The sequence below is a fragment of the Berghia stephanieae genome, chromosome 5 (assembly GCF_034508935.2).
Source record: "Berghia stephanieae isolate SIO BIC M18660-M18661 chromosome 5, UCSD_Bste_1.3, whole genome shotgun sequence".
NCBI classification, from domain to species: Eukaryota; Metazoa; Mollusca; class Gastropoda; order Nudibranchia; family Aeolidiidae; genus Berghia; species Berghia stephanieae.
Window position 1 is genome coordinate 54,790,104 of NC_088364.1, and position 23,647 is coordinate 54,813,750.

The 23,647-nt window shown below is 35.1% G+C and overlaps 1 protein-coding gene across 1 annotated transcript; it reads right to left on the bottom strand.

Moving 5' to 3' along the window:
- Nucleotides 1-2,117: 2,117 nt before the first annotated feature.
- Nucleotides 2,118-23,050, bottom strand: LOC144973228 (lipopolysaccharide-induced tumor necrosis factor-alpha factor homolog). The gene is made up of 4 exons (XM_078915399.1): nt 22,282-23,050; nt 15,234-15,427; nt 10,045-10,255; nt 2,118-8,903 (listed from the first exon to the last, which is right to left on the bottom strand). Exons 2-4 carry the CDS (start codon nt 15,403-15,405, stop codon nt 8,795-8,797), a joined length of 492 nt encoding a protein of 163 aa, XP_078771525.1. The 5' UTR covers nt 15,406-15,427; nt 22,282-23,050; the 3' UTR covers nt 2,118-8,794.
- Nucleotides 23,051-23,647: the final 597 nt, after the last annotated feature.

The window sequence follows — 23,647 nt, forward strand, 5'->3', positions numbered from 1 at the left end:
CAAAGACCCTATCCAAAATATGTCCTTTGTTTTCATGTTTAACTTATGTTTTTAAGGGTTTTACAGTGCTTCCGAAACATCTAATTTATATCAGCGCAAAGAAAGGGGAAGAAAATGGGATAGTCAAAAAATTCTAGAATTACAAGTGAAACCACCCAAGAAAAAGTTGAACACAGGGGAATTGCTTCAAATAGGGAAAAGATATAAACTCCAAGAACAAGCTGTCAGTGTCCTTAGTTTATAATCACTTTAAAGTCTAATCAAGACACCAGCACAGGATTCCACTAAGAGGAACACACTCAAACGTTTACAAGATCTGTTCAAAACAAAAAAATATGACTATCAGTTCATGGGACAGCGTGGCTCAGTGTTACGGCCTTCGCTTCATATCCGAAAGGTACCAAGTTCGATTACCCGCTGTGTTGTGTGGCATTGAGCAAGTCACCTCGCCCCAGCTCAATTTGCGGCGCTGCACTGCGGCTGACGCCTGGGTTATTCCAGTCTTCCCTTGGAATAGACCCAAGAAACAAATTTCCCTATGGGATGAATAAAGGGAATTTTATTTTATTTTATTAACAGAGAGAGAGATGATCATTGTTTTTGTTTTTTTTTTAAGGTTTTACGGCGCTTGCAACACATTTAGGTCATATTAGCGCCAGTAAAAAGGAAGAAAATTAGATAGTAAAAATATTCTAGATGTACAATTAAAAGGACTTGATGGAAAATTAAGACAAAGGGGGAATGGCACAAATAGGGAACAGATGTAGATTCCAAGTGTACTTGGTTTGAGATTACCTAAAAGTCTCAACCAGACACCAGCACAAGATCCAACTAAGAGGAACACACTCAAATGTTTACAAATCATATGTCAGAAAAAAAAGAAAAAAACAGAACATGAGAGCAAGATAATTTTCAAGGAAAAGAAATATCATCTCCCAAAACTATAACTATACATTCGACTACTCCCCGCCCTCCCTCGGCCAGGGTAAGGACAAAACTAAGTAATCTCATTCTAAGACAAAGACAGAAAACAATTGGAAAACAGATACGGGGGATAGATACAAAAGACACAACACGTACCTCCCTGCCCCAATGGGAGGTCGGGATTCCCGCCCAGAGAGAGATGATTTACAAGGAACAAAAATATCCTAAAACTAATACTATACGTTTGACTGTTTCCCTCTCAGTCAATGACTCCGGCAAGGGCCAGGAAAAAACCAAGAAATCCCACTGCAAGATAAAGACAGAAAGCAAATCAAGAAAACAGATATAGAGGGATACAAGAAACAGCCATATGATCACCATGGCAGGTCAAAGACCCCACCCAGATTTTAAACTTGACTACCTGTGTTCTTAACGTAATTCCTTATCTGTAAATTGTAAAGCACTTTGAGATGTTTGGTTCATGGAAAGCTGTTAACAAGTATCACTTATTATAATTCATTTTAAAAAACCCATTGAGGATCAGAGGTGGTTTGTTTTTGTTTTGTTTTTAAGGGTTTTACGGCGCTTGCAACGCATTTAGGTTATATCAGCGCCAGTAAAAAGGAAGAAAATGGGATAGTAAAAAGTTAAAGAATTACAATTAAAGCCCCCAAGAAAAAGTAAGACACAGGGGAACTGGGAATAAATAGGGATCAGATGTAGATTCCAAGAGCATACCACCAATGTACTTAGTTTGAGATCATCTAAAAGTCTCATCCAGACACAAGCACAGGTCCCAACTAAGAAGAATACACTCAAATGTTTACCAATCATATAACATGTAAACTAAACATAATACAATGCATAACAGAGAGGATCATACAAGGAAAAAAATATCATCTCCCAAAACTATAACTATATATTCGACTGTTTCCCTCCCAGCCAAGGAGCTCCGGCAAGGATCAGGACAAAACTAAGTAATCTCATTCCAAGACAACGACAGGAAACAATTGGGAACCAGGTATGGGGGGATAGAAGACACAGCATGTACCTCCCTGCCCACTATGGGAGGTCAGGATCCCCACCCAGATCAGAGGTGGAATTCCTGCTTCAGAAACTTCCCCTGAATTAAAATGTTGATATCACTATAAGTAATTAACTAATAGCAGTTTTGCTGGAAAAAAAGAAGAAACTGATAATTCGGCACACTTTATTGTGGTTATTTATGGACGGTGTAATAACATCTAAAAGTAGTCAACACAGAAAATATATAGGAAAAGTCACAACAAAGACAATAACAACATACTATAGTTTTGTTGTTACAAAAATAATCATCTTAGCCATAACCAATGTTATAAATAATTTAAGTCAGCAACAATAACATACCGCTGTGTCATTCCAAATCAATATCTCCCCTCCACCAATTAAGAAAAATCTTTTTTTAATTGATTGATAAAATTTCAAGTGAGGGACATCAAATGATAATTTTTTTGCACTAGATAATAACTGCATCAATATAATTAATGTTAAACATTTAAAAATTCTAATAACTAATTATGGTGCATGTAAGGAGAGAAATATTTCCTTTTCACCATTTATCCCTACTGAGACAAAAAGAGGGATACTATTCCATACTATAATTACACCTAACACTGAGAAGTAAATTTCGAAGGTAGAATCAAAATGGTAGAACCGTCGATAATGATGGACACAACATTTGTATAGTAATGCAAGAAAAATAAAGTCGTTACAGAGAAAAAGTCCTAGTTCGTCTGGGGTTGTGAAAAGGTCATTTTAGAGATGAATTGACATTTTGAAGAACAAAAGCACCATTATTCATTTCCACCAACATTTAACACTGCATAGTGAAACACTTGGAATACGAATAAATAATCCTCAAATTCAGGGTCGGGGATTATGTAAGCTTTTATAATTAATGCATCATAATTTATAACGTATACATTGGAGGAAACAAAGAAAAAACATATAAATTTTAAAAAATTCCAACATTTTCATCTCTATGCTATGTTGTATTAATCACTCTAAACCAATAATATTGTTGAAGGGAAATTCGACATAGTGTGAGGTGTGCTGTTTGCCCTGTACAGTGGAATCCACATAAAGTCAACTTCTGCTTAAACTCAAAACCTTGGTTCCAAATTTTCTGTCCTTTATCTAAGTGTGTTCCATTGATAAGGGATAAAGTCAACCAATCTTTCGGGTTCGGCAGTGTTATCGCAATTTTGCTGTACTTTGGCTCCTGTTTTTGAGACAAGATTCAGAGCATAGCTTTCTTTTTTTTTTTTAATAATTCAAAATTGTGACACAATTAACGCAAAAACACAAATTATACATAATGATTATCACAGCCTCTAATAACCAAAATATAATAAGGTATGATTAAAAAGTAATACATACAAAAAATATAAAAATTTTATTCATTATTTTTGTTTGTTTCAAATGTTTGTTTTTTATTAATTGCCACTAAATAAATTTCTTGCAAATCAATCATTATCATTTTTGGTTTACACGAGTTAAAGGGTGTTTGTGACCCCATATTTTTTTGTTTATTTCTGTACCAGGAAAAAGGGAAATCATAATATTTAAATTAATAGTTTAGCTCCATTTAAAAGCACTTAAAAAAGATAAAACAAGACAAGTACAGGTTTAGGGGGAAGGGGGGGGGGGGGTTGGTTATCCGGAGTTTTTGACAATTTCAATTTATTTCAAACCAGAAAAAAAGAAGATGATGGAAAAGTTTAAAGATTATATATTTACACTTACAAGCATCCATTAAAATGTTAGATAAAGGGGCTGAGTATAAAGAATGAGAAGAAGTAAATTCCTTCCATGTGCTTAGTTTTAATTTAAGACTATTTTAAAACTCAACCCACACACTGAAGACAATATTCCTTCCGAAAGTGAAACACTTGTAAACTGTAAACAAACATATATTCAGTGCTGATGGTGACACAAAGTGAAAAATGAGGAAAATTTTGAACATTTGCCTTTAAGTTTAAGCCCCATTTTTACAGTAAAAGAGATGATAAACTATACTTCATAGTCACACAGTTCAGATGTCTTCACCGATCGTTTATGGAAAGATTTGCTAAAATGAAAAGTGAATGATAATTTCACAAACATTAGCCAGAAAGTGGGATATTGCAAATATCGCGGAAATTCTTCCTCTGTCTCCAAAATCGTGGATTTCTGCGGATCAGCAGAACACCATCAGCACATCATATTGACAAATTAGAAAAAAAAAAAAAAACATGCTGCAGAAAGATGATTTATAACGGATAAACACAAAATCTTCTCAATCCACCTGTTTTCCTCTCAGTATATATGACCATAAGTCACTCCAAACAAGGATGTAATACAATGCCACATGGAAGAAAGTGGAAGAAAAACCCTGTGGTTTCCCTCAGTTCAGATAATGATCCAAACAATTTGGTCTGTAATGTGGTAGTTACCAGCCGACATTCTGCTCTGTTTCAAGATAATAAAAAGTCTGTTTCCCTCCACAATTGTACACTTTTTAAAATCTGTCTCTCCGATTTGAATGTTTCGAGAACGAACATTTTAACCAGTGAATCTCGAGTTGAGTTTTTAAAATATTGTGACCTGGTTTAACCAATTGAGATTTTAAATTGGGTCATTTTTATTAAACGTTGGATGTGCCTCATTCCAAGAGTTCATTGTTTTAGCTTTGATTCGTTTCATCCATTTCAAAGACACGAATGCTCATGTAAAGTACTTTTATAAAATGTCTAGGTTTAAGTTATTTAACATCATTAAATATGATAATCCATTGGTTTCATATGTTGTATTCTCCTTCACTTGAAAAACATAATATTCCTCTAATCAATGTTTAAATATGCTTTGAAATATATAACTTATGACATTGAAAAACATAAAAGGTCATGACAGAAGATGGAAGGAAAGAAAGACTTTACAATACATGAAAACTAAATTTTCATTTCTTTCCCTTAGTTGACAAATATAAAAACAAGTAAAATTATTAATAAATCAAAAAGATTCACGACATTGTACAGAAAGAACAGCTTGTACTTGAGTTATAGAAAAAACCTGTATCATCAAATACTCTGCAAAATCTTCAAAACACAACCAAAATTAAAAGAAAAACAAAATAAGTTATAAGTGGTGTAATTTGACACAAACCTTGACAGAAATTGGCCTTACAAATTGAATCAAAAGACTGTCACTTGGGAGTTGCAAACACAACATCTAATGTTTAATCCAGAGACGCCAACTTTAAATTTGGCTCACAGGAGTTTCAGACACCACTCGTAGGAATTTCAACGCCGAAAGAGGAATTTCCGCACACAAGAAAAAGGAATTCAAATGGTATTTGATATTGTGTTTACATATTGTATAGTCCTAAATAGATAACTGGTTAGAATTATATTATGATACATAAACACATTGCCAAATACAATCCCAAAGTTTCCTTATTTCAAATGAAGTAAAGCGCCAAAACCTAATGGTAGAGATTGTAGTACTGGTGGTAATGTGGTGTTGGTGGTTGTAGTAATAGTAGTAGTGATGATGAAGATGTGATAGTGGTTGTTGTTGTAGTAGTAATGGTAGTGATGATGATATAGTGGTGGTGGTGGTGGTTGAAGTAGTAGTTGTAGTTATGATGATGTGGTGGTGGTATAGTGGTTGTAGTAGTTGTGGTCGTGATGACAATGACGTGGTGGTGGTTGTAGTAGTAGTAGTGGTAATGATGATGTGGTGGTGGTGGTTGTAGTAGTAGTGGTAGTGATGATGTGGTGGTGGTGGTGGTTGTAGTACTAGTGCTCGTGATGATGGTGTGGTGCTGATGGTTGTAGTAGCAGTGGTAGTGATGATGATGTGGTGGTGGTGGTGGTTGTAGTAGTAGTGCTAGTGATGATGTGGTGGTGGTGGTTGTAGTAGTAGTAGTGGTAATGATGATGTGGTGGTGGTGGTTGTAGTAGTAGTGGTCGTGATGATGTGGTGGTGGTGGTTGTAGTCGTAGTGGTAATGATGATGTGGTGGTGGTGGTTGTAGTAGTAGTGGTAATGATGATGTGGTGGTGGTGGTTGTAGTAGTAGTGGTAATGACGATGCGGTGGTGGTGGTTGTAGTAGTAGTGGTAGTTGCAGTGATGTTGATGTGGTAGTGGTGGTTGCAGTAGTAGTGGTAGTGATGATGTGGTGGTAGTTGTAGTAGTAGTGCTAGTGATGATGTGGTGGTGTTGGTTGTAGTAGTAGTAGTGGTAATGATGATGTGGTGGTGGTGGTGGTGGTTGTAGTAGAGGTCGTGATGATGATTTGGTAGTGGTGAGTGATTGTAGTAGTAGTGGTAGTGATAATGTGATGCTGGTGGTTGTAGTAGTAGTGGTATTGATGATGATGTGGTAGTGGTGGTTGCAGTAGTAGTGGTAGTGATAACGATTTGGTTGTGGTGTTTGTAGTAGTAGTAGTGATGATGATGTGGTGGTGGTTGTAGTAGTAGTGGTAGTGATGATGATGTGGTGGTGGTTGCAGTAGTAGTGGTAGTGATGATGGTTGTAATACTAATGGCAGTGATGATGATGTTGTGGTTGGAGGGGGGGGGGGGGGGGGAGGTAACCTTGGAACAAATTGACCTCACCGGAATTTAACGGAAGTTGCTCGGAGCCCGGAATTTTTTGCTCCAGACCGGAGTTTTTTCCGGTGAAACCGGAGTTTTGGCATCACTGCACTGGTTTAATCACAGACAGTTCAGGATAATATCAGAGATATACAATCAAATAATCAAACAAACAAAAATTTTAAAAACGTTTCGCAGTAATGTTCAATTCTCTATTCAATAGAAAAATATTATTCAATACTTCGACTTTTTCGTTTAGATTGTCAGAATTAATATTTAAAAACAGATGTATAAAATCCGCTTTAAGATTTTGAATAGAAATAATAGATCTTTTGTTTCAATAGGTTTTCATTATTGATAAAGTTGTTTTTCAAATGTAACAACAAAACTTTGGTTTGTAAATCACTGGAATTGGTATATTAAAAAAAAAAAACATTAAACAACCCCCCCCCCCCCCCCCAAAAAAAAAAAAACAACAAAAAAAACAAAAAAAAAACAATTAAAAATCAAATTGAAAAAGGTAATCAAAACAATTGAATTCAGTGTTTACCGGCCTATAAACACTGCTGGTGATTATCATGACTTAGTGATGAAGTCTGGAATTAAATTCAAATGTCAACAAATTAAAATCGTCACTTTTGCATAAATTGGTGATAAACAAATTTTGCTAGAATTCATTAAATTAAACATTGGTCCCATGACAATAAAGATGAAAACCAGGATCGTTTAAATTTTAACACTTTCTTTTTAACTATCATGGATTTTTAACGGTTCAAAACAAAATCTAGTACAGTTTCTATTTATAGTGCTATGCCATATTAACATGACATTAAAATTGATCACTTATCACACAGGGACAATTTAAGCAGCTATCTTCCTTAGGTCCTTGTTTCCTGTTTTCGTTTTCTTATCTACAGATCATTAGGAATCAACTTCCACAATGCTGCCGATGATTTCATTTGCATTTATATGAGCTTTAAATTGAAAAATAAATCCTATTTGATAATCATATTCTTGGCATTGTTTTTCATTTTTAAAATATCTTTAAATAAATAATAAAAAAAACCCAAAGAAATAATAAAATAAAACAAAACTTTTAAAAAACATCAAATTTCTGAGTTTCACAATTAGTTATTGTGTTAACAGCAATAATACTTTAAAGGTAAATCAACAAATCCATTTGATTATTATATTCTTAATTTTGTGACCAAATTTCAAATGGTTGAAAATTTTTACAATGATTAAAAGCGTTACTATGTTTGAAATAGTTTATTAAAGAAAAAGTAAACAAACAAAAAAAAAATTACCATTAAAAAAAACAAACCAAGATTACAAAAAAAAAATAAAAAAAAATCCAACAACAAAAAAAAACAAAAAAAAAGAACAAGAAAAAATGAAAGGAATAAGGATGCTTACATTGCCAATAAAAGCATCAAATGGTTTAATTGACTTATACGTTTCAAACCTGATAAATAACGTTTTGGATCAATTAAGACCACTGCTACCACTTTGATGCCTGTTTTGTTATGGGTCAAACGATTTTACTTATATTTTTTTTCTTTTTTTTTTCTCTCTAAGAAAGACGTACAATTTGGAATTCTGTTGAAGACGCTTAGCAATGGTGGATTTATCAAAAATGACAGTGAGTTTGATAATGATGATGACAATCCTTATACTTATGGTAAAGATGAAATGATGAAATGGGATAGCAATAACAACAAAAACAGATATGATTATAATGGTGATGAGGATAAATAAAATAATTAAATAATTTCTGGTTTTGAAAATATATATTCTAAAAAGAAGAAACCTCATGTTTCTCTTGAATTGTTTTTGATTTTATTCCATGAAATATTGGCTTCTGATTTGAATAATATATGACTCAATCACAGGAATTCACAAATACGAAGAACGTGCTGGGAAATTGGTTGAAACATGTGGAATGTTTTACAAACTGTCCAACAAAGACATTCAAAATGCACTGATGGAGGAAGCAAAAGGTTATTTTTCGCACTAAAAGAGCATTCTCATATTTCTCATAACAAATCTTTTGTTTTTTATGGAGTAAATATTGAATTACAACTTATAAGATGTATGGTTTTTTTCTTAGCAACACCACCATTAAATAGCTGTAACAACAGTAACAATAATAATTGAGCAATCCAAAAGCGTTGTTGTATTCAGTAAAGTATCAAATTGCCAAGTCGTATCCAGTTTCCAGTAAAAAAAACATCCATGTCAATCCAGGTCAGTTACATCCGGCTGTAGCGTGCAATCTGCTGGTGGCAACTGGGGCAGGTATGGATAACATCCTTGCAGCCGTCCACACAAAAGGGGATTAGGCAGCATCCTAGGCCACAGCTATTGACAGATATGAAAAAAACAATATGACAAATATATATATATATATATATTATATATATATATATATATATATATATATATATATATATTTATATATATATATATATATATATATATATATATATATATATATATATATATATATTATATATTATATATATATATATATTATATATATATATATATATATATATATATATATATATATATATATATATATATATATATATATATATATATATATTTAGCTTAGATTTAGACATTTAAAAAAAATAAAATTATAGGTCAAATCACAAATAGTCCTTCAGAGCCATAAGGCCCGTGGAGCCGGAATTTATCCCAGTTTCTATTCTACAGAAATTGCTTGCTACCCTTTGGATAGGATGCTAGTCTATTGCCAAGTACTTTCTGCCATGTCTAACAGACCCAACTACCCCATCACTGTTGGGGTGGACACTGAAGTCAGGATAAAATCTCGATCTTGATCCCCTTGGATGTGAAGAGAGTGCTCTTCCAACTAAGCTATCTGGACCTACGGTCATATCAGAACCCAAGAAAAGGAAAAAGATGCAGAGTGTTCAAATAGGAGTATATGGTTTTGTAAGTAGGGATTTTCATTTTTAATCTATTCTTGAAATATGCAAGAATAATTCCCACCTTATGTCCATATTTTAAAAAGCACCAAAAAAAAAAAAAAATGAAGAAATATTTGTTTACATTTTTGTGAAAAGTTTACATTTGAGCCTTCTTGGGAAGTCTCTTTTGAGAAGTCTTTTCATGGAAAGTACTAAGTTTTGGGCTGAATTTTTAAAATATTTAATTTGAGCTTTCATATCTCTCAATATCCAGTAAATGAGCTTTACAAGCGGTCCAAAGCCAACACCAACATTAAACATGTGGCCTGCAAGGTGATACCATTTCTTTTCAACAGCTATTGCTGACTAGGTATTCATTTACCTCCTGATGATGGTGGGAAAATGTAAGTAAACAATCTTTTCCAAGGACTCAACTTAGCACTACAAACAAGATTCAAGCCTTCGACCTACAGATTGAAAACCAAGAGTCATCCAGCAAGACCCAAAGCTTCACAAGGATAAAAATGAATTAAAAAATTTATTCAAAATTCAAGTTTTCTTACCCAACGAGCCACATGACAAAGCAAATAACCCATGTAAAAGTTCCAGTCTCATAGTGTATACCAGTAATGATATCAGCCTGGCAGTGGTTGCATCGTGTACGGACAGGGCTCTCTCGGAATGATTGTATCAGGGTCACTGCAGGTTGGGACACAACCACAGTAGTTCCATGCATTTGGTTTCCAGGGCCATATGTTTGGGTTGGGTAGCCACCTAAAAGAATATTGTGGTAATCATGTTTAAATTATGTATACCTTTGTAAAATAACAGTGATCAGTACACACATAAAAGTACAAAAGAAAAAAAATCCCCCCCCCCCCAAAAAAAAAAAAACAACAAAGTAATAAACTGAATTCTAAAGACAATAACTGGTGATTGTCATAAAACACGACTTTTTTTGTTGTTGAATCACTGAAGATTAACTCAAATTTGTTAATACCATTATCAAAATAATTTTCTGATAGCTGAACTTAAATGGCAGACTTTGAAAAAGATAAAAATAAAAAAACACCTAAAAATTATAGTTACTAATTGGTCAGATTCAGCGTGGGAGGGCAACTGGATGCGCAGGTTGATGGAGGCAGGAAAACAATAACAAACCCACATGGTTGTCATTACCTCCACCATCATTCTAGCTCACGGTTTGTGGAAAGCACTTCATTACAGGCACGTAATAGTGAATCTAGTTTTTGTTTTGAACATTTCTATTATTATTCTTTGTAGATTGACCCATATTAAAAGAAACATACAAACAAAAAAGGCATGACCAGTCACTAACAATGCAGTGTATTGTGTAGACAGTAACACAGTACGGTGAACATGACTGACACTCTGACATTGGGGTCGGAATGTCGGAACCCATGAGTCGTTCGCAACTCTGCCTCACGCATTCATTTAATCAGTCAATTAAATTTTTATTAAGCTTGCGAAAAACATACAAACAAAAAAGACATGACCACTCACTAACAATGTAGTGTAGTGTGTAGACAGTAACACGGTACGGTGAACATGAATGACACTGGGATCGGAATGTCGGAACCCAGTAGTCTAGTCGTTCGCAACTCAGCCTCACGTACTCATTTAATCAGTCAATTTAATTTTCATTTAGCTTGCCTATTCTTCGAGTTTATGTTATATTCACCTTTTCTATTTAAATAGGGTAATCCAAACAGACCATAAAAACGATTTTATAATAAGCCGACTTCAACTTCCATCACTTACGACACAAACTTTTTTGGGGTGTTTTTTTTAACAAAACCGTTTGACTCAAACTAAAGCTTCGGCATTGGATAAGGAGCGAGGTCCCTGCTGCCATCTTGCTTAGTTTATACAGAGACTGAGTTGCCACCTTGGCTGTTATTGGTAAATAGTAGTAAATAGCACAACCTTGTACAATATGAGAGAGAGAGAGATTTTGAAAAAAAAAACAAAAACGAATATCTCTCTCTCTCTTCGTATTTCATCTGTCACACTGTTTGACAATCTTCTTCACCTGACTGACTTTCTCTCTCTCTCTCTCTCTCTCTCTCTCTCTCTCTCTCTCTCTCTCTCTCTCTCTCTCTCTCTCTCCTCTCTCTCTCTCTCTCTCTCTCTCTCTCTCTCTCTCTCTTCCTATTTCATCTGTCACACTGTTTGACAATCTTCTTCACCTGGCTCACTTGTACTTATAATATCGGGTGTAAGGTAAAATTTTGAACAATTATTATTATTATTATTATTTATAAAGTGCAGAAACTTTGCAAATAAACGAAAAAAATAGAGATTAATTCTATTCGAACAGTGGAACACAAAGGCAGAATTTGCGAACAACCGGTCCAGACATAAGTGTCATGGTCTTATTTATAAAATGCAGAAACTTTGCAAATAAACGGATAGACTAGATATTAATTCGATTCGAAAAGTGGAACAAAAAAGCAGAATTTGCGAACAACCGGTCCAGACATAAGTGTCATGGTCTTATTTATAAAGTGCAGAATCTTTGCAAATAAACGGATAAAATAGAGATTAATTCGATTCGAAAAGTGGAACACAAAAGCAGAATTTGCGAATACCCGGTCCAGACATAAGCGTCATGGTCTTATTTATAAAGTGCAGAAACTTTGCAAATAAATGGATAGACTAGATATTAATTCGATTTGAAAAATGGAACACAAAAGGAAATGTAATCCTTCACAAACAGGAATTTTGAGTATCAATAATATCAGCAAAGTTTAGTACTAATTTCCTGAGGGCATAGTACCTTTTCTAGAGATAATCGAAACTTTCTTACATAATTTATCATAGAGACATCCTGTTGTGGTCCTTTAGTCTTAATGACTGCATTTCAATTCTTGACAAGTAGAGCATGGACATAACGAATAAGTGTGGTGAGAAAAATAATTAATATCGCTTGTCAATTCAGTAACACACACAAACGTTCATGGGTGCCAGCAGAGAGCAGCAATAAACTTGAAAGTTAGCAAAACAATGATGAAAATATCTGGGAATTCTAATTTTCTCCTATAACTTTCAGCCATTCATGCTGCATGTCCAAAATACATTCTTTAAAAGTGTAAATGAAATCAACAATACAAATCAATATTTCAACTATTAGCTGAGAAGGAAATAAACCCCAAAACAAATATCTAACCCTGGGAGAAAAAATTCTGAACACTTATTTTAAGAAGAAAAAAAAGAGCTTCCATATAGTGCAATATTCACTAAATATGTGCTTTAAAATGGGTCCCTGACCAACAGCAACACGTAACATGTAGAACGAAACATGACACCTGTTAGGTGATATTACAATTTTTTTCTGACAGAGGCAAACCTGTTATAAGCCAGATACTCATTTTACACCTGAGTATTGTGAGAGAAGGACTCAACTATGCGCCGAGAGAGGCTCAAACCCAGGACCTCCCGCTGCTATATATAAATATATATATATACTTTTTCTTCTCATTACTATTTCATTGACAATAGAGAGAATTTTAAACTGTTTTAGAATCAATAGATTTATTGGAAAAGCTCACTAAAAGCATCAATAATTTTATTGAAATATAAAAAAATGGGGCACAAACATTTGTTCATTTTATCCAGTCAATTTTTTTACAAGCATGTTCATTAAAAAACCCACAACGCCCCCCCCCCCCCCCCCCCCCCCCCAAAAAAAAAAAAAAAAAAAAAACACAACAAAAACAAAAAAACCCCAAAAAAGACCCACAAAAAACAACCAAAATCTGGCGCATTTATATAGCTCAAAATCCACTAAACATGTTCAAATCCATTTGCAACAGGTCCCTGGCCAACAGAAACAGTTAGCATGCAGGTCGAGACACGACACACGTTAAGCAATATTACATAATTTTTTCCAATAGAGACAACGCTGTGAACGGCCAGGCACTCATTTTACAACTGAGTATGGTGAGAGGAAACTGACTCAACCAGTGCCGCCAACACTGGCCCATGTAAATGTGTACAATGGAGACCCAAAAAAGTAAGATTTTGAAAATATGTGTACAATCCAGAGAAAAAAACATAACACTCTCATTTTGATGATGGGTAATAGTAATAAGTTCATACTATCAATAGTGTAATCGATATTTGAATTAATGAATAAACTTGCTCTCCATAGCCGATATAAACAGTATTGTCTTCCAGAATCAACTTTAAATCAGATATGAATCAGCCAGATAATATTTTATTGAACTCCCAACAAAGACTTCCAGGTTATAACAAAGCAAAATGTTTAAATGCAATAAAAGAGTGCACGATTTATAAACTGTTTTAAAAATGAGTACGAGTTCAGTAAAATGGGGACAATGAACATTAAGATGCATGTTTTACACAAGGTTGGCAGCACTGCTCAGAATGGGACTCAAACCCTGGACCTTCCAGTCCAAAGGCGAGTGTCAAACCACTAGACTGCATAGCTGCAAAAGTTGCACATTACAAGAGTGTTTATCTATATCTACATTACAACCACATACTATTCTTTCAGTTATCAACAATAAATACAACCTAACCTTAAAAATAGCCAATTAAAAAAAAAAAAATCGAAGTAGTAAATAACAAAAACAATTAGCCCAGTAAGTCTTTCATAATTCTTAGGCTTCACCTACTCCTTGGCATCTATGGAAAAAGATCTAAATTATCAGAAACTTATATTGGAATCAAAGTGCAACCGTCAGGATTGAAGGAGAATTCAGTAAATATATAAAAATTAAATGAGGTATTAGACAAGGATGTGTTTTGTCACCAGACCTTTTTAATATCTACAGCGAAACAATTATTAGAACTTTAGGAGATAGTCCAGGCATTAAGATCAATGGTGAAAATATCAACAATATAAGATACACATATGACACAGCACTAATTTTAGACTCAAAAGAAAATTTACAATTACTCTTTAATAAAGTAGTTACAGAGAGTGAACGTATGGGGTTATATTTAAATGTAAAAAAGACAGAATGCATGGTTGTATCAAAAAGAGAAAGAAATCCAACATGTAACTTAATAAGCAAAGGAGAAACTATAAAACAAGTTCAGACATTTAAATATCTTGGATACATAATAACTTCAGATGGCAGAAGTAGCACAGAAATAAAACGAAGAATTGCAATAGCTAACAGTTTTAATAAAATGAGTCTAATTTTCAAAAACCACAATATCTCAATGACAACAAAACATAGGGTTTTGAAGGCCTATGTATGGTCAGTATTATTATATGGCTGTGAAAGCTGGACAATTACAGAAGACATTGGAAAGAAACTGGAAGCAGCAGAAATGTGGTTTCTTAGAAGGATGTTAAGAATCTCATGGACAGAGAAGAAAACTAATGAAGAAGTATTAGAGCAAGCTGAAACTAAAAAGTTATTAATTCGTACAATAAGAAAAAGACAAATACAATTTTTAGGGCACCTAAATCGACATAAAAGTATTGAACTTTTCTCTCACAGGAAAAATAGAAGGTAAAAAGAGTAAAGGTAGACCAAGAAAAACAGATTTGAATAGTTTGAACAGCTGGGTGACAAAGAAAGAGAAGAGTATTATTAGTTTACTGAGGTTATCTGATCAGAGAGATGAATGGTGTACCATGATCACCGATGTCTGACACAGACTTGGTACTTGAAGAAGAAGAACTCCTTGGCATGATCTACAAAGTAGAAGTGAACAAATTAATATTGCAATCCAAACGCTCATACATCTTCACCTGAATCTTTCCCTGTGCCATAGGCTGGAGCATAAGGCTGAGGAGCAGCATATGGTTGAGCAGGAGGTGGGGCAAATCCAGAGCTTGTTTGTGGGAAGGCGGAATAATCATTCATAGTGGAGTAACCACCCGGATAGGGAGGTGGCGGGCCAGATGGGGCTTCACTGGACATCTTGATGAGATATCAAAAGAATCTGGAAATGGAAACAAAACAAGTTGAGCATTATATCTGACAGTTCAAATAGCAACAACAAGAATATGAAATTCCCAAACCCATTTTTAAATGGGAAAATTCCATTTTTTGGCCATTGTATTGAAAAGCAAACAGTATTTCTACCTAAAGCATACCACTAAGTACTTATATGGCACTAATCTATTTGCTGTAAAATTAATGATGTGGTTCTTTAGCCTGAACATAGCAATGAGTATCACAGACACGTCTTCCTATTTTTAAGCCTCTACCAGCATGTAAAGTACAAAAAACTATGTCAGTGGGGTATGACTCTGTGATTAATCATTGTCACAGCATTGACACTTCCTTATCAAAACCAAAAGGGATCAAATGAAAATGTTTTTAGAAATAAATCATAAATATATTTACTGCCACTATGTAGTTATCAGTTATTGTTGTGTTTTTGTCATTTTTCTATACTACTGAAATTTTATATACAGACATAATCTGGGGTTTTAAATTAGGTATTATTGATTCTAATTCTAATCACAAAATAAAAAACAAACACACAACTAATCACAAAATAAAAAACAAACACACAAAAATAAAAGCAAAACAACAAAACTCTCGCAGAGGGAATGTTCTAATTCTACGAACACAGTGTTATTCGACACCTGAAACTCAGGCGTATCTTGTCACCAGATTATTAGACACCTGAGCAATAGCTACCCTAAACAACTTCCGTCGTGTGAATTTATCAGCATGGTGGTAGGACTAAATGGCTGTCTGAAGGCAGGGACTAATCAAAATGCTTAGGGATGAAACGATGCAAACAATGAACAATTCGAAAATAAACCCTTCGTCTCCATAACAAAACATAGAAATTGTCTAAACGAATAAATAAAATGTAGTGTGCACTCCTTGTTGGATGGAGTCTGGTGCCGAGAAGAAGGTGTGATACTACATACTTAATTGTAGTTCTGATATTATTAGCACATTGTTGTAATGGAAATATTTTCAATCCAAAGCAAAATATTGCCCCTTAGAACAATGATTTTAAAAATCCCATAATTATGTAAGGTTATTAGAACTGCTAATAAGACTTGGACACAGGGGACTGTTTAGGGTAGGTCAGTGTCATAAACGACCCACTCCTTGTTGTCTGCAGTGAATACAATTCACCATTTGTCCTATCGTCTGATGAACATTATTCACTCTCCGTGAACATATCACCGATGGTCTTATCTCTCTCCTCTTTCTTCCCTCCTCGGATTGTTTTATCCATCATTCTATCTCTCTCCCTTTTCTTCTCCCTATCTTCCTTCCTTTATTCCTCTTCCTCTCAAAGATGATTGGTTGAGACTTGTCTTGGAGACAGCTGCTGACTAAATCACAAAACCAAGTTAGAAACCCTATTCATTCTGCCTCTAAGCCTTGAAGTGCTAACATGTAGATTGTACTACTAGAAAAAAATACAACACATGCACAAAATAACCAACAAAATTATGCTTACGGAATCAACAACTCTTATAATAGAGATTACATTAACAGACTGGGGTAGGTAAAATATTGATGTATTATTGTACAGAATTATTAATGGTTATAATGTGTTATAATTCAAGAGATGCGAGATATTATGTGTGATATGTTATTTGGATTTTGTGCTAGTTATTATATGTGACCCAATGCCTCGAAGTGGTATTAAGTTGGGATTTGGAAAATGAAGAAAATCAGTTTTTAAATGGTCAAAATGATCAAATTTCAGTTTTTAGTTGTTTCAGGAACTACAATCATTTTTCTAAATAAAAACTTAGTAATTGGACATAAATATTGGCGATAAGTCATATAAATTTCAGGTTTAAAAATGTAACTACATGTAACCACATTCAAAATGAGAGTTGACTGTCTCTCAAAGAGTCATTCTTTCCAAGGCTTAATAATTCTCAGTCCTTTCCTCCACCAATAGCATGTAAGATATCAAAGCAAAGGGCGTGTCATTATCTATCTCAGAGAATGCATCGCTGATTCCAGTTACATGGTTCAACAAATAACGAACTTTAAAAAACTATAAACAAGTCCAGGTTTTTTCCCTAACAACCTACAAATGAAAGATTCTGATTGGTCAAAGCTGGTCACATGTGCCTGTCGGCCATTAAAATGCACGGGCTTTGTGTGGTTACATGTATCAGTGTTCTGTGTGTCAGTGTCAGCAAAGAGACTGGCTGTGGTGTCAGTGGGCATGCGTGTGTGTGTGTGTGTGTGTGTGTTTGTGTCTTTTGATACACATGCTCTTAATTCTTTGTAAAGCTGCATTGGTTCATGATTGAGGCTAGTCGCTATCTTTCTTAATTCATAAAATTATATAATTTAGCTGTCTTTACGTTATTTAAATTACTTTGTTCGGAACAAGTTTCTTCATCATACAGAGATTGTCGTAGGATAAACATCTTTTTTTTTTCAAGAAGAGAAGTAAACAAAGACTTCAAAATTTAATGAACTGCAGTTGGAAATATGTGGAACTAACAAACAATTAAAAATATAAATTTATGGATAGATAAACAGAGAGACAGATCTTACGATGGATAGATATATAGATAGATGGATAGATAGATGAAAAGGAGAGAGGGGAACACAACGAGAGAGAGAGAAAAGAGAAAGAAAGAGAGTAAGAGAGAGAGAGAGAGAGAGAGAGAGAGAGAGAGAGAGAGAGAGAGAGAGAGAGAGAGAGAGAGGGAGAGTGTGTTCGTTTTATAGTGTATTCATTGTATTGTGAAAGGAGGGGGAGGGGGGTCTTTTAAGACTATAAACAATGTGGGTGAGTGCGAAGAAAAAGGGAAGGAGAGTTACATAGCTGACAATTGACCATAAGGGGGGATGATAACTAATGACATGTCCTAAACAACTTGAGGATGCAGCTTGAAGAAGAAGATTCAATGACATGATTTCATGTAAGTCATTACAAAATAAGACCAACCCCCTCCTCCTCAAGCTGTCATCTGACTTAAAATGGAAACAATGCAACAAATGATTTGACAAGTCCAATTTTTTAAATTGCAATCTAATTGGTCAATATGTTTCCGATTAATTGATTTTGACTTCTTTTGAAACGAGGGACTTTCTCATACTATCCCTACAAATTCTTTGCTCCACTCCCCCTTCCCTTTTCTTTATACAGTACACTCCGGATAATTGCAACTAGGTTAATCGCAACATTTCCCAAGATACGAAATTAATTCTATATAAAAGTCACTGGTTAATTGCAACAAAATTCAGTTAATCGAAACAAATTTTCGACCTCAAAAAGTGGCAGTTTCAAGAAATCAATCAAACAAAATATTTTGAGTAAATTTCATCATGGATGAAATCATGACAAGTTGAAGAATGGTGAGTGAGCGGGGCTTAATGCTACAGCAATGTGTCACAACTCTATTCGAGACAAAAGAGGGTGGTGCTTTGCAGTATGGTTGTGTGATGTAATCTGTAACCATTAGATAGGAGGCGAGGGGGCTGGGTATAGTCTGCACAAGTTCTAGATGATGACAGTTGTAAAGAGACTGGGCGATATCCTTTGTTCTGGGATTGACAACTGTGCATTGTGAACAATGGGTTCGGTGAGAGCTTAGTCTCTCATCACAGCTAATCTCTTTGACTCTTACAAATGTTGAGAACAAAAGAGTGAAAGTGAATCCAATCCGAATAAGATGTCGGCTTGAATCAAAAAGCTTCTTATGCTTGTCAAAATCTATACAGGGCTGCCATATATGGTTTTTATTTCAATCAAATTGCTCAGTCTATAGTGGACTAAGAACAATGTTTTACAACAACTGGTTTGAGTTTGCCATATATGTGTAAAATGTTGCAATAGTGGATAGGAAACTCCAACTTCAGTTAATCGCAAAATTTTTGCTGATCCCAAGGTGTTGGAATTATCCGGAGTGGACTGTACTGTATCTACCTCTCCTGCTCTCTCTTTCTCTCCCTCGTGTTTCTTTCACACATACAAACACACACACACTTGTAAAGGCTTCAATCTTTACCCCATTTCCCCCCCCACCCTCTTCAACGCACATACAAGTAGTCCCCCCCCCCCCCCCCCCCCCCCCCCCCCCCCCCCCTTGCTATCTCTCTCTCAACTCTCTTTCTCTTTCTTGTGTGTATTTTACTCTCTCATTCTTTCTCTTCCCTTCTTATCCACATTCTTCATATTTCTTGCTCTTTCCACCCGCTTCGTGAAGTTTCAAAACTGTACTTTAATATTATAAACTGTTATTTAACTTTTGGCATTTTGAAATCATATATTTCCTCTATTAAATAAGACAAAAATATCACATTATTAATTCTTATTTCATTGATTATTTAATTAAATGTCAAAAACTCTTCAATAAGTGAACAATTCCATAAAATCGCCGGCATTTCTTGGGGGTGTTTTTATTATTTTAAGGGAAATTCATCATCATCATTGCCTTTTTCACCCTGGGTCAGGGTATAGGCCACAGACAAACAGTTTCCATCCTTCTCTATCCTGAGCTAACTTTTTAAAATCTCATTCCAAGTCTTACCACTTCTCTGTATATCAGCTTCTTTAATTCTTCTCCATGTTCCTCGTGGCCTTCCCCTTGATCTTCTGCCCTGAGGGTTCCAGTCCAATACTTTCTTTGTTATAGTTGAGTCTTTCTTTCTAAGTGTGAGTCCAATCCACCTCCATCGTCTTCTTCCTATTTCCTCTCCCACTGGTTTCTGCTGTGCTCTTTTCCATACTTCTTCATTTTTTATTCTATCCATCCATTTTAATCTGAGTGACTTACGCATGCACCTGTTTACGAAAAACTGTACTCTCCTTATACATGTTAAGGACAATTTCTTAATATAATAAATTACTATGAAAGTGACAATTGGATTATTTCAAAAATTTGTATGCATATTTTTACATCATGTATATTCTAAGCTCATGCCAAATGTTATTACTCTTGTTTAATTTTCAATGCCCGTATCCAAAGAGTTATCTATGCCCATTGATATAACTGTGCATGAAAAAGGTAATTCAAATTCAGGTCGATTTTCTCAAAACTTGGTTTTTACACTCTCCCTACTTCAAACGGTCATATCTCGGCAATGAATAATCACAATTTTATAAAGTTGGTATCAAATTTTCAGGCATAAAATAAGCTTTGATTGGGTACAAAAAATCCAAAATTGAATAACCCGACTTAATACAGTTTCACGGTGGGGCATCACATATCGTGATTCACGGTGGACAAATTGATGCCTTTCCTGTTAGCATTCTGAAGACAGATGGTTTCGGCTGTTACAATAATATTGATACATATAATAATATGATAATAATGTTAAGAAGTATGACGGTATTAATAATTATAATAATCATGATAATTAGAATAATATTAATAACAAGCTTCTCATAGAGTATCTCACCAATAACCCGGTAGAAGCCACTGAGTACAATATATGATATATTTTATAAATACACATATGACCAGAACAGATTCCTCTTGGGTGTAAAATTTTCAACCCTGTTCTATTGGCTTAGCCCACAAAACTTGCCACCTTCACTTCAACAATTTGCCCTGAGTTAACTCGTATACACAATTTTCAGTCCCTAAAGACATTCCGTCCACATTGTCCAGGAACACCTTGATATCCGGCCATCGTCTGCATGGCATGACCACTTGTTTTGGGCTGCCCTATCGACCACTGAACGAGAGCGATCCTATGAAGGGGGTTTACTCATATTTCACCACCATTCATAGAGGACAAAGATAAGGAACTGAACCACCAAACCACAGGGGCTATGATGGCAAAACCCTTTTAATTCTTTTTGATCCTTTATTTTAATTACATGAAATCTCAAAACATATTTTCCTCTAAGTGTGAGTTTAAACTGAGTACTTTCGCACTGATTTAACGACTCGCATTACAGTCAGTGTGCAGAGAGATGAAGAATATATAAAGAAATGAAGATGACATTATATTAATTCTGGATGTCCAGATGTGCACGCATGATGGTTTGTATGTATATACAATATACATGTTTTTATGAGAGAGAGATAGGGAGAGGGGGAGGGGGAAGGAGAAGTGTAGGATTATGTTAAAGAGTTTGATGGAAAGAAAGAGAGAGAGAGGGGAGAGAGAGAGAGAGAGAGAGAGAGAGAGAGAGAGAGAGAGAGAGAGAGAGAGAGAGAGAGAGAGAGTTGTCCATGTACTGTTGATGGGTGTGAGTGGGAGTCAAACCGAGAGTGATAGAAATTGCGAGTTTGTGTTTTTGATTGAACACAAAAATAATAGAAAACAACAACAAAAACAACGATAATTGAATTGTAGGCCTAAGCTTCAATTTATTTTATTAGACGAAGACAGATAGCTACTGTGACTGTGGGAAAACAGGATGAATGAAACACTTTTTACTACAACAACAACAGAATAGACGAATGAGATAATGTGATAGTCGTGCAACAACACACACAAAAAAAAACAACAACATAAAACAAAAAACAACAAACTAAAATATAATATCTGTGGTGATAATATGCACCCGAGTTTCGGGTTCGAATTATCTGGTGACAAAATACGCCTGAGTTTCGGGTGTCGACGCTCCCTCTACGAAATAAGCTAACCACGCAGCCTGGATTATGTGCAGCATAGCCATTTATTCAGAACCAGAAAAATATGATGTACCAGACAAATGGCTAGATAGTTAACATGTAACCCAGGGTTCGTTGTTCGTTACCTAATCATTTCATACTGATATTGAAATGAGAAATAATGTTGAGTGTCAGTCAATCGCCCGTGAACTTGACACCGAGCATTATTACTACAGTCAATGATAGAACTTGTGATGATCATTTACTATAGCAATATTACCTTAACCAAATCACAATAAATTGATAAGAAATCCTTGTAGAAAAAAGTGGTATTTGTCTCGATTTTGTCTTGTGACTCCTATTGACGTAGTAATGGCTTTTTTTAGGAGTGTAAACACCTTCCTGGAAGTTCCTGTTGCTATCTCAGTTCTAACAATAGAATAGACGAGGATTCTGGACCAGTATTGCCAGGTTGGAGGAAGTAATGGCCTGGCGGAAAGCGGAATTTTTTTGGCGGATTTTTGATGATTTGTATACCCTTTAAATAAGTAAAAGTATAGCAATCAAGTCTAATTATTTCGTATTTTCCCCTAAACTGGCATTTAGAGAATCTTGAGGCTGAAATGGATCCACATCATGATGTGAATTTGGGGGATATCAACTCCGAATCGTCATGCCTTTAAAAAGAACTAGCTGTGTTTACGACTGTATAGTTGTAAAAGGTAAGTAGCGTTTAGTAACATAGTTTTTATTCTGAGACAATACACTATAGTTAATTATAATCAAATCATCAGATGAAGTAGGATAAAGTAGGCGGATTTCTGGCATAAAGTTCTGGCGGAAGTTTTGTAAAGGTATCTGGCAACACTGGAGCCGTAGAACTGGGTTTTCAGTCCACTGGTGGACTGAAAACCCAGCTGTGTATTCAGTCCCTAGAAAGAGGAGAGCTAACGTAGCTCCTCTTTCTAGGTTCAGTCCACCGGAAATAAAAGAACAGTAAAGTTGGTGAAATAAAATAAACAACATCACGTGACCAGACATTTGACGTCAAACGTGACCCAGATTTTTTAAATAAATGACCCGAACTGCAATTGACCTTTAGTAATGTCATGCGCATCCAATCAACTTTTTGTTTACATGTTGCTAAGGCAGAAAACTGAAGTTGGCGCGAATAAATTCAAGCTGTTTACTCCGAGTCTGAGATAGCTAGGGAGGCCACGATCATATTTCTTTATCGCCAAAAATGCCCCTTCTTTTATTTTATAGGAAAACCATAATCATGGTTCCCCCTCCTCCCGTAAACAAAACCATATCTATGTCCAGGGAAACGAAGATGGTTGCTTGTCTTTGGTTAAGGCGGACCATCCTTTTTTTTTTTACAGCGTATCAAATGATCATTTCTTCTTCTTCTTCGTTCCTCTGATGGACATCTATGGCTGCAGTCCGATATCTGCTATTTTGATCAAAGTCAAAGCATACGGCCAATGTAATGAAGAGAGTAAATTCGAATCTATCTCCTATCTCTTCGCTCAGATGACCCTTTTGACAGAAGACAACTACTACTTCTACACTATAACTATAACTGCACTACCACTACTGTATTATAATTATAACCACTGATACCACAAAACTATAGACTTTTATAC

Coding starts and splice junctions, on each gene's coding strand:
- LOC144973228 (XM_078915399.1), bottom strand. CDS start 15,405: ATGTCCAGTGAAGCCCCATCTGGCCCGCCACCTCCCTATCCGGGTGGT. Junction 10,256..15,233: donor TGGCACAGGGAAAGATTCAG/GTGAAGATGTAT, acceptor ATATTCTTTTAG/GTGGCTACCCAACCCAAACA. Junction 8,904..10,044: donor TTTGTCATGTGGCTCGTTGG/GTAAGAAAACTT, acceptor ATCTGTCAATAG/CTGTGGCCTAGGATGCTGCC.